At 44.5% G+C, this 12,316-nt stretch overlaps 1 protein-coding gene across 5 annotated transcripts in view; it reads right to left on the bottom strand.

Annotated features, from left to right (window-relative positions):
• Positions 1 to 122: 122 nt before the first annotated feature.
• The window catches only part of RNF121 (ring finger protein 121), an 83,471-nt gene continuing 71,277 nt past the window's right edge, over positions 123 to 12,316 (bottom strand). For all 5 annotated transcript variants that reach the window (XM_053562802.1, XM_053562803.1, XM_053562805.1 and 2 more), the window contains 3 exons: positions 3,479 to 3,612; positions 2,804 to 2,905; positions 123 to 483 (listed from right to left, as the gene is read on the bottom strand). In XM_053562802.1, coding sequence (XP_053418777.1) covers positions 363 to 483; positions 2,804 to 2,905; positions 3,479 to 3,612 — 357 coding nt within the window. In that variant the 3' untranslated portion in view covers positions 123 to 362. The remainder of the gene's footprint in view (positions 484 to 2,803; positions 2,906 to 3,478; positions 3,613 to 12,316) is intronic.

Genomic DNA, 12,316 nt, shown 5'->3' with positions numbered 1-12,316 from the left:
CACTAGTCTCTCAACCAGGGAAGAAGGCTCCTTTAAACCAAAAATGTCATGGCTCTGCTCCCACCCTGCTCAGGCGGGGAAGTGAGGCCTGGAGGGGGTCAATTCCTATGCTCCACAATAAAAAAGATTTTTTAAATATATTCATCAAAATAGTTTTCTTTTAAAAAGCCCCCCACTGCTGACAGCCCCACTGGCTGGCTCTCCATCATGTCTCACACCAGTCCGGACACAGCCGGAGGGGTCCTGAGTGGCCCAAGTGCCCCTGTGAGTCTTTCCCACCCAAGAGGTCTTTGTGGGCAGGGAGGAGAGTGCCCTGAGGTCCACAGTGGGTGGGGTGGGTACTCCACTGATGTTCTTCCTGACTATTCCAGGCCCAGGATGTAGTTGATGCCTTGCACAAGGCCAATGATGACAGGCTGCCAGGCTACCAAGTATCGAAGCCAATCCAGCAGCTGCCCATACATGACGTGAGGCCTCTCCCAGCTGTCAGCATGTTAAAGAAAAAGAGGCTACATGTAAGAGCTTCTACAGTTGATCAAGTGGTAGGGAGGAGGAAGGTATCCTCCAGGTCTTCCCTGGGTCTGCTCCACAGCCTAGAGGAAAGAAAGCTGCTTTCTGCAAGGGCCCACCCAGCTTCCCTTCAGTTCTCCATATTAGAATAAGGAGCTGAACCCAGAAAATGGGGGAGGAGTGCAGAAAGGACTGGTGTGAGAGACACACTGAGAGAGCAGCAGAGAGGTGTATCTTAGTGCTGTATGAGCAACGTGCAGGGAGAGCCTCCCCTGTAACACTTTCTCTAAGATGGGACTGCCAGTCTGAGAAAACACAGCCCAAGGCCACCACAAATGTGTCTGTGACAACCACTTCAAGGGGGCTAGGAGTGGGATAAGGTAAATCCCAAAGGTTCTGCTAGTATCCAAAATTCAAGGTTTTCTTCTGTTCAATGTTCCGAAGTTAAACAAAAGCAAAAACAAAACTGAAGGTTTTCTAAGTCAAGGAAGAGGGTGAGTCTAGAACAGAGCCAGAGGGAGCAAAAACCAAGAAGCAAGAGGAAACCCCCTGCCAGTGGCTCTAAAGGGCCCATCTAGGGGCACTAAGCACTAGGCCCTACCAAGGCCAAGAAGCCCTAGAAATGAGTTCCCCTCCTTTCACTTTATTTTCTTCAGGAGTAGGGAACCAGATAGAGTTTCACTCTGTTACCCAGGCTGGAATACCCTGGTATCACTGTAGCTCACTGTAGCTCACTTCAAAATCCCATGCGTTGGCTCGGCACCTGTGGCTCAAGAGGCTAAGGCGCCAGCCACATACACCTGAGCTGGTGGGTTTGAATCAAATAATGGGCCTGGGCCCACCAAACAACAATAATGGCTGCAACCAAAAAATAGCTGGGCGTTGTGGCAGGCGCCTGTAGTCCCAGCTACTTGGGAGGTGGAGGCAGGAGAATCACTTGAGCCCAGGAGCTGGAGGTTGCTGTGAGCTGTGATGCCACAGCACTTTACCCAGAGCAATGGCTTGAGGCTCTGTCTCAAAAAAAAAAAAAACAAAACCCATGCGTTAAGCCTCCCAAGTAACCAGGACTACAGACTCACACTACCATGCCTGGCTCATTTTTTTATATTTTTTGTAGAGATGAGGTCTCCCTATGTTGCTCAGGCTGGTCTCAAACTCCTGGCCTCAAGCAATCCACCTGCCTTGGCCTCAAAAAATACTGGGATTACAGGAGTTCAGTCACCATGCCTGGCCAAAACTTTACCTTTCTTGCTTTACATCTAAATGCTGGGCAAGGGATCTGGAAACAGGGCCTGGGAATTCAGTTTTGGAGAAAACACAGGGAGAAGTTCATGAAACTGTGGGGGAAACCCTCCACGGGCAACAGAAATATCAGTTGGCCCAGATCTCTGAGAACTAAGGAAAGTCCCAAGCCTTAGCTTGGCTGTGCAGTTATACAGTTGTTCCTAAACTAGGCCCTGGAAGAACTAAGCAGGGAACTTGAGAGGGGATAGGGCAATCTCCTGTTCAGTGACTTCAGGAGTGTTCCAGGAACTAGGCCATACTGGTGTTCTCCACATAGCCCAGCTAGTGTAAAAGGAAAAAGGAACGGGGAGGGATCATGAAGCTAAGAGGACAGCTGGGAGAAGGGGAAAAAGTGGGGTCCCTGAGTCCCAGGGGACCTGAAGGTGGGACAAAAGAAGTGTTCAGGCACTCTCCAATAGACAGAGTATAATGAAGAAGGGGGGGCAGGTGAAGGCAAAGCAGGGAGGGCTGGCTGGTCTGGAAGTGGTAGCTCAGAGGAGCACAAGCCCTGCACTAAGAGCAGATGGGTACAAAGGGCCCCGCCACCCCTGCACTGGCATAGAGCTGATCTCCAGCACTGTACATTATAAGAAAGGTATCAGTCATTAGTTGTATAGCCTTAACTAAGTTACTCAACCTATAAACCATTTCATTTGTAAAATGAGGATATTATCCCAGTCATAAAGTTGCTAGAGCATCAAATGGGCTTAATACAAGTAAAACATTTAACACAGTGCCAGGCACACAGTGAGGAAGCAGTGATAGCTGCTATTACTATCAACCTGTTACCCTTGGGGGATATAGAGCTATGATGGGAAGCGGTTCTAGTTTTTCTAGTTCTGCCCTGCATCCCATCCCCAACTTCCCCAGAACAGAAGCCAAACAGAATTTTGGACATGTCCTAGTTGGGGGCAGGAGACAGGGCACCCAAGGACCCAAACACAGAGTCACGTTGGCCAGCATTTTCTTTCCACTGCCCTCTCCCAACAAGGACTCAAACAAAGGATACGGATTGCTGAACATCCTTTTGAGGTCTACTTTCTCTTTGCAGTAGGGACACGTCTGCTTCTTTCCCACGATGCACCAGCCGCGGATGCAGAATTCGTGGAATCTGAGCACCACTGGTCAAGGGAAATGGTGGATGACAGGAAGCCAGGATGACATTCTAGCCTTGTGCCAGTCTAGAGTCCAAATCCTGGCTTCACTTCTTACCAGCTCTGCAATCTGGGGCAAGTCCCTCCCTCTGAACCTGTTTCCTCACATGTGAAGTGAGGGTAATGATCCCTATCCTGCAGAGTTGCTATGGGGGAAAATGGAGATAATACATGCATCTCAAATACAAGTACAGAATGGGAGCTGAGTAAATACATGATTAATATTAAAAGTGTTATTCAGAAAAGGGGATTTGATTTTAAACTAAGAGATCTTGTTAAAGGGTCCTTTTCCCCTACACAGCCTTAGTGGCTATAGCCTCAGGATGTTCTCAGACCCGGCCAGGCTAGAACTGCTGTTTACAAAAAGGTGGCTCCAGTCTGTGAGGAAGGGTAAAGAAGGCTGTCCTCTTGTGTCCCTCCTACACTTAATGGTCTGGACAGCATGCCCAGGTTTACAACCACCCTCTTCCCTCCCTCACTTGTATACACGTCACAGGATAGAGGTGGCCCAGGAGCTCAAGACAGGATACACATGATTGCAAGACAGTCTATATGTGTTCTCAATGATGCCCTCTTCACTGACGTCCACAAAGATCTGCTGTCCACACACAGCACACACGCTGTCTGAGAGGTGTTTGGTGGGCATGCCTGACTCACTGTAGAACTGGAGAAAAGCAGGAGGAAAAGCTGTAAGACGAGCAGCTGAAACTGGAAATGCCAGTCTTCTAGAGAGGAAGCAAAGCAGGAGGGGCCCCCCCAGAGTTTCAGGGCTTTTATTTTTTTTTTAAGAGATAAGGTCTCCCTTTGTTGCTCAGGCTGGAGTGTCATGCTATGATCACAGCTCACTGCAGGTTGAACTCCTGAGTGTAAATGATCCTCCTGCCTCAGCCTCCAAAGTATCTACAGGCACATGCCACCATACCTGGCTAATTTTTTAATTTTTTGTAGAGAAGAAGTCTTGCTATGTTACCCAGGCTGGTGTTGAACTCCTGTTCTAGTGCAATCCTCTCATCTCAAACTCCCAAAGTGCTGGGACTATAAGGGCTAAGCCACCACACAGGGCCTAGAGGACATCTTTTATTAGCCAAATCAACCTCATCTTTATTAGGCAGATGGGGAAATAGATTGGGAAGTCAGATATGATAGGACCTGAGGATTGGGTGGTCTACATCAGAGACGCAGGGATGAGAGGAAGAAGGACTCAGGGCTGGTGATCAGAAGGTGAGTCATATAATTCATTCTGTGGCCAGATTATGGTTCTAGCAGAGATGGACATTATTTTCCAACATTTAAAACAGTGAAATATTAGGTGTGTTGTTGGTTTAGTGGCATGGGCATTCTCAGACATTTGTGGCAGCAGCAAAAGAGGTTCAATCCTTTTGGACAATATTAGGCATGGTATCTCAAACTGTCACACACTTTGACCCATTAATTTCAGTTCAAAGAATTTAAATAAGTAAGTGGAAATGTCAAAAAATGACTGGTAAAGGTAAGCCCAAATCCTCACAAAGAAAAAACATCAGAGGGAAATCTATCTGAATGCTGACTGGTGATATTTTGGTATTGGGATTAGAAATGACTATTTTCTTTTGCCTACTTTTCTACACTAAAATTTTCCTTAATGTATATTACTTTTGTATTAAAGAGTATTACCACAGTTAATTACAATGGGTAACCAATAATCAATCCTATGTCTCAAAAAGAAATTCCAAATTTTGTGTTTATTTTTAAATAGCTACATAGCATTTTTCCTCCTAAAGAGAAAACACCTGAAATTTATTGGTTGAAATTTTCTAAGACCTATTGTTTTTTTCTATTCATAAAAAATTATATGTATGGCTTGGCGCCTGTGGCTCAAGGGGCTAGGGCGCCAGCCACATACACTAGAGCTGGTGGGTTCGAATCCAGCCTGGGCCTGCAAAAAAACAATGACAACTACAACCAAAAAATAGCCAGGCGTTGTGGCAGGCGCCTGTAGTCCCAGCTACTTGGAAGGCTGAGGCAAGAGAATTGCTTAAGCCCAAGAGTCTGAGGTTGCTGTGAGCTGTGATGCCACAGCACTCTACCAAGGGCAACATGGTGAGACTATATCAAAAAAAAAAAAATTATGTGTTTAAAAAATACAAATAATATAAAATTGACCATCTTAACCACTTTTTTTTTTTAAAGACAGTCTCACTTTGTTACCCTGGGTAGAGTGCCGGGTGTCATAGCTCACAGCAACCTCAAACCCTTGGGCATAAGCGATCCATTTGCCTCAGCCTCCCAAGTAGCTGACACTACAGGCACCTGACACAACACCTGGCTACTTTTAGAGAAGGGGTCTCACTCTTGCTCAGGCTGGTCTAGAACTCCTGACCTCAGGCAATTCACCCACCTTGGCCTCCCAGAGTGCTAGGATTATAGGCGTGAGCCACTGCACCTGGCTCTTAACCACTTTTATTTTTATTTTTTTATCTTATTTATTTTCTTTGAGACAAAGTCTCACTTTGTTGCCCTTGGCAGAGTGCCATGGCATCACAGCTCACAGCAACCTCAAATTCTTGGGCTCAAGTGATTCTCTTGCCTCAGCTTCCCAAGTAGCTAGCTATTTTTAGAGATAGGTCTCACTCTGGCTCAGGCTGGTCTTGAACCTGTGAGCTCAGGCAATCCACCCGTCTCGTCCTACCAGAATGCTAGGTATAAGCTACTGTGCCCGGCCTTTTATTTATTTACTTAATTATTTATTTATATATTTTTTGGAGACAGAGTCTCACTTTGTCCCATAGCAACCTCAAACTCTTGGACTCAAGCAATTTTCTTGCTTCAGCCTCCCGAGTAGGTGGGACTACACACACCCAGCTATTTTTAAAGATGACATCTCGCAATGCCTCAGCCTCCTGAGTAGCTGGGAGTACAGGTGCCTAGCTATTTTTTTTTTTTTTTTTTTGGGTAGAGACAGAGTTTTACTTTATCGCCCTCGGTAGAGTTTGGTGGCATCACACTGCTCACAGCAACCTCTAACTCCTGGGCTTAGGCAAGTCCCTTGCCTCAGACTCCCAAGTAGCTGGGACTACAGGCGCCTGCCACAATACCCGGCTATTTTTTTTTTTTTTTTGGTTGCAGTTTGGCCGGGGCCAGGTTTGAACCAACCACCCTCGGTATATGGGGCTGGCACCCTACCAACTGAGCCACAGGCGCCGCCCGAAAAAGCTTTATTTTTTAAAAATCCAGACTGAAATTTAAAAAACTTTCTAAGAAGGAGAGCCAGGTACCTGTGTTCCCAGCTACTTGAGAGACTGAGGCTGAAGAATTGCTTGAGGCCAGGAATTTGAGGCTATAGTGTACTATGATAATGTCCATAAATAGCCACTGGACTCTAGCCCGGGCAATAGTGAGACCCTATCTTTAAAAAAAAAAAAAAGAAAAGGAGGAGGGGGGAGAAAGAGGAACCAGTAGTAAGAGTGAATCAACTGTGTTGACAACTGCTGAGAAGTCCCACCACAATTAGTGACACAGTCACTAATGACTTGACACTCAGTCACCAGTGACCTGAGTAAAAGCTATGTCAGAAGAAGAGTATGACCAAAAGCTGAGGAGTGAATGAAAAGTGATTAAAAGGAGACAGGAAGTTTCTATAAATTTAGCGGGGAACCATTGGAAATAGGTAAATAGGTCAATAGCTAAAGGAGAAAGTGAGTCAAAGAAAGGATGTTTATTTAAAAAGAATGCTCAAAAGATTAATGGGAAGAGCCGAGGAATGAGACGCTGAAGTCACAGGTGAGACAGGGAATAGTCACTAGCATGCGAGGGTCCCTGGGAAAGCAGGACAGTAAAGAATCTAAAGTACAGGTAGGACTGGCCCAGGGTAACTGGAGGGAAGGAGAAGATGGGTACAAGTAGATCTGTAGACTGGATGTCAGGAAATTGTGGGAATTCCTGTTTGGCTTCTAGTTTCTCAGGTAAATAGGAGACAAGGTCATGTGCTAGGAATGAAGGGACAGAAGGAAGGGGTGTGAGAATTTTGAGAGAAGAGAAGCTTTGAAATAGAGGTTACTCAAAGTAGGAACGTAAAGCTCTCCAGATGAACATAGTAAGATTTCTCTTTTGTAGAACAGGAATACTCCCCCTAAACTCAGAAGGGACTGGGAAGACTCTCTGGAAAACATATGTAAAACCCTAGCACAGGAGTTTGCATATAATAGGTGCTCAGAGAATATGAGTTCCATTCCATATGACTGAACATTACAGAACATTTGTGCCATGAAACACTTGTGAGCTCTTGAAGTCCAATCTCCTCTCTTAGAAGGTGAGAATGATGGCAAAGCAGAGCCTTGTCCATGGCTAGAGATAGCTGATGGCAGAGCTGAAGCCAGGTGCCCTGGTTCTAGTCAGTTCAAATAGAAGACTTGATAAATATTTGCTAAAAAACTGAATATAATACCCATTTCTCAGACTTATAGTAAGGAAGATTCCATGTCAGAGTTCTCGGAGCTGACCTTGGACAATAGATGGCCTCAAGGGAGAATTAGCATTTACTCATTATTTATTGTTTCTTACCCAGTTTGTTGGGTATGATGAAGATACAAGGACACTCCTACAGGGCACTGTGCTCCAGGTGATTACAGGTGTTTTACCATGTGGTTTTACAGATATTGGATAAATTGTAGCTGTCGTTATCATCTATCAAGTGTTTACTATGGGCCAGGCCACTTGGTAAAGTGTTTTACATTAGCACATATGATCCTTACAACAGTTCTATAAGTCTGTTAATATTATGGCAGCTAAGAAAAGAAGAGATAGGCCAGGCACAGTGGCTCACACCTGTAATCCTACCACTCTGGGAGGCCAAGGCAGGTGGACTGCTTGAGCTCATGAGTTCGAGACCAGCCTAAGCAAAAAAGTGAGGCCCCATTCTCTACTAAAAATATTAAAAACATTAAAAACTGAGGCAAAAGGATCGCTTAAGCCCAAGAATTGGAGATGGCTGTGAGCTATGATGCCAGGGCACTCTGCCCAGGGCAACAGCTTGAGATCTCAAAAAAAAAAAAAAAGAAGTAATTTGCTCAAGAGTGCAGAGCTAATTAAAAGTACTTTAGAATTTGAAACCAGGTCTGATTAACTCCCAACCCCTAGCTCTTTCTACTACCTCAAGTACTGAGGATAAATAGGCAGCTAATCTACTATCCTGAAGTTATCTGGGGCCTCTGAGGATCCAGGAGACAAATCTGGGGAACAGGAACTTGCTCAGAAGGTAGAAAGTGTGAGGTCAGATACATGGTCCAATGTAGCACAAATAATGTGTCACTACCCTGCCCAATAACTCAGAGAAAGAAGCCCCAGAAAATAGGTTTATTTCACAATATTCTGTCCCCCCTACCCCAACACAACCTTTGGGTGTGAATAGGAATTACACTGACAGGCTGTCACAAGCTTATGATCTCATAGTGACTGTCTGGAAAAAATAAGACTCCATGCAAGGTTCTGACTCAACTTATGAAGAGTTGTTTTTTTATTTTTTTTGAGCCAGTCTCAGCAACCTCAAACTCTTAGATTCAAGTGATCCTCTTGCTTCAGCCTCACAAGTAGTTGGGCCTATGGCTCACCACAATGCCTGGCTATTTTTTAGAGACAGGTTTCACTCTTGCTCAGGCTGGTCTCAAACTTGCGAGGCTCAAGCAATTCACCCACTCAGACTCCCAGAGTGCCAGGATTACAGGTGTGAGCCACCTGGCCCGGCAAAAAGAGTTATTTTAGTTCAGGCTACAGATTTCTCCAGATGAGGCAAAACAAAGAGCTGTTCTATAATAAACAGAGTAATGTAAAATGGAAAAGGAATCAAGAATGCTTATCAATACAATTATAGAACCTCACAGTTTCATTTCTAGGAACACTGACTTCAATTAAGCCAGGGTTCTCTTCTAGTCAAACCATTCTCAGAGACAGATGTGCTGAGAACCAAGAGTTGGGTCTGAGAATTAGTTTTTGACCTTGAGGTCTGATTGGGACAAAAACCACCGAATCAACTATGACTATCTCAGAATATCCAAAAGATCAAAAAAAATGACTAGGATTGAAAATATGATATATACATACAATGGAATAGTACGCATCCTTAAAAGGAAGGAAATTCTTTTTTTTTTTTGAGACAGAGTCTCACTATGTCACCCTCGTAGAGTGCCAGGGCATCAGAGCTTACAGCAACCTCAGACTCTTGGACTTGAGTGATTTTCTTGCCTCAGCCTCCCAAGTAGTTGGGACTTCAGGCGCCCGCCACAACGCCTGGCTATTTTTTTGTTGCAGTTGTCATTATTGTTTTAGCTGGCCCGGGCAGGGTTCAAACCTGCCAGCCCTGGTGTATGTAGCCAGCTCTGAGTTACAGGAGCTGTGCCTTTTTTTTTTTTTTTTTTGAGACACAGTAACCACTGAGTTATTGGGAGCGATGCCTTTTTTTTTTTTTTTTTTTAATTGAGACAGAGTCTCACTTTGTCACTCATAGCAACCTCAAACTCTTGGGCTTAAGCGATTATCTTGCCTCAGCCTCCTAAGTAGCTGGGACTACAGGCACCCGCCACAACACCCAGCTATTTTGTTGTTGTTGTTATTGTAGTTGTCTTTGCTGTTTAGCAGGCCCGGGCTGGGTTTGAACCCACCAGTCCTGGTGTATATGGCCGGCACCCTAACCACTGAGCTACAGGCACTGAGCCAGAAAGGAAGGAAATTCTAACATGTGCTAAATATGGATAAACTTTGAAGATATTATGCTAAGTAAATAATCCAATCACAAAAGATATGATGTATGATTCCATTTATATGATGTGCCTAGAGAAGCCAAATTCACAGAGCCAGAAAGTAGAATGGTAGTTGCCAGGGGACAAAGGGGAGAGAGGAATGGGAGTTACTTTTTTTCTTTTTTTGAGACAGAACCTCAAGCTGTCACCCTGGGTAGAATGCTGTGGCATCACAGCTCACAGCAACCTCCAACTCCTGGGCTTAGGTGATTCTCTTGTTCTCTTGCCTCAGCCTCCCAAGTAGATAGGACTACAGGCACCCGCCACAACACCTGGCTTTTTTTTTTTTTGGTTGTAGTTGTCATTGTTGTTTGGAAGGCCTGGGCTAGATTTGAACCCACCAGCTCTGTTTTATGTGGCTGGCGCCTTAGCCCTTTGAGCTACAGGTGGCGAGCTGGAAGTTACTCTTTAATGGGTATAGAGCTTCAGTTTTGCAAGACAAAGAATTCCAGAGATGGATGTTTGCGATGGTTACATAACAATATAAATGTACCTAATACATCTGAACTGTACACTTAAAAATAGTTGAGATGGGGCCAGGTGAGGTGGCTCACACTTATAATCCCAGCAATCTGGAAGGCTGAGGTAGGAGGATTGCTTAACTCAGGCGTTCAAGATCAGCCTGGGCAACATAGACTTCACCTCCACAAAAAACAAACAAAACACAAAAGTTAAGCTGGCCACGTGACATACACCTATGGTCCCAGCTATTTGGGAGACTTAGGCAGGAGGATCACTTGAGCCCACAAGTTTGAGGTTGCAGTGAGCTATGATGACACCACTGCATTCTAGCCCAGGCAACAGAGCAAGACTCTTATCTCAAAAAAAAAAAAGAAAAGAAAAGAAAAGAAAGGGGCTAAGGTGGTAAATTTTATGTTACATATACCTTACCACAATCTTGCAAAAATGACTAGAACTATTACTGCAAGCAAGTAATGGTGGTGCTAGTAAAGGCTGCACCCAGTCATCGGTACATGCTGTAGATAGTTGATAAATAACTGCTGCTTGAACAAATAAAGAATGAATCGGCCAATGAATGCATAAAAGGCTGGAGTTTCCTGGCTCCTCAAAGCATCAATTGGATTCTGGCTTCAAGAATAGGGGGCCCAGGTATTCCTAAGTAGAGTAATACCCATTTGATAAAGAATTAGACATAAGTAAGAGAACACTAGAATTCTAAGGGTTGGAAAGAACTGTGAAGGTAGCACAATCCATCCCCTCATTCCTTCCTGGAGGCCCCTCTCCCACATCCCTGTCTGGTCTGATCTGTTGGCATCTTAGCCCTAGCAAAGGGCCTATTAGTAAGTCTCAGCAATATTTGCTGTAGTAAATAATGAATGAATGAACTCATAACTCACTCAGTGCTATCACAAGCCATCCTGGGGATACTCCCTTCCCACAGATATAGGCCCAGCACACTGCTGGTCAACAGAGTCAGTAAGGTTGCATTCCTTTTGGTAAGTGAATCATTCTCAATGTCAATTACTAGGGAAGAAGAAGATCCTCACATAAGACACCTGAATTCAGAAGACTAGCCTGAGGTAGGGGGGAGGAAAGCTATTTTTGTCAGTAACATAATAGGCTCTAGACATTTGGAGGACAATAGTGACCTAGATGTGATTTTAGGTGGTGGGTACTAATGGCAGAGGTAGGCTGAAAGTTGGATGAGGCAGGTTCTGGAAGCACTGAAAAGCAGGCAGTCTGGTAAGTCAGATTAACCTCACTCATACACTCATCGTTTATTCTCCTGCTATCATCCTCAACCCTTTAAATAAAGTCCATTGTGACTGTTTAATTTTTATGTTTTCATGCTAAGAGGTAGAGGGAGTTACTGGGGTTTGTCCTTGAGTCAGACTGTTAAAGAATTAGCATGGTGTACATGAACTAGTGAGGGTAACTAATGAGATCCCTCAAAGAGAAGGAAAGGCTGGTATGGTAGCTCATATCTATAATCCCAGCACTTTGGAAGGCTGAGGTAGGAGGATCGCTTGAGGCCAGGAGTTAGAGAACAGCCTGAGCAAAATAGTGAGAGTCTCAAAGAATTAGCCAGGCATAGTGGCTTGCATCTATGGTGTTCCCACTACTCAGGAGGCTGAGGAAGAAGGCAGGATCATTTGAGCCCAGGAGTTTGAACTTGCAGTGAGCTATGACTCCACCCACCATTGATTCCAGCTCAGGCAACAGAATAAATGAGACCCTGTCTTAAAAAAAAAAAAAAAAAAAAGGCAAATACAAAGGATCAAGAGCTAGGGCTTTATCCAGTCTCCATGCCAAGGAGAAATTCTCCAACTTGGGCTCTTGGTGAAGTTGAAATTTATTATTATTATTAGAAAATTACTGCTTATTGGGCAGCGCCTGTGGCTCAAGGAGTAGGGCGCTGGTCCCATATGCCGGAGGTGGCAGGTTCAAACTCAGCCCCGGCCAAAATCCACAAAAAAAAAAAAAAAAAAAGAAAAGAAAATTACTGCTTATTATCAATATTAGGAATTATCACTTTTTTTTTAATCATTGCAGCTCCTAATAATTCTTCCCAAAAGAGCATGGAAAGAGGCCACTGGCTCTAATCCCATGTGGGGCACTCCAATGTAATGATTCCAT

This window comes from Nycticebus coucang, chromosome 14, assembly GCF_027406575.1.
Source record: "Nycticebus coucang isolate mNycCou1 chromosome 14, mNycCou1.pri, whole genome shotgun sequence".
NCBI lineage: Eukaryota > Metazoa > Chordata > Mammalia > Primates > Lorisidae > Nycticebus > Nycticebus coucang.
The sequence above is the reverse complement of the archived record's forward strand: the minus strand, read 5'-3'. Positions and strand labels throughout refer to the sequence as shown.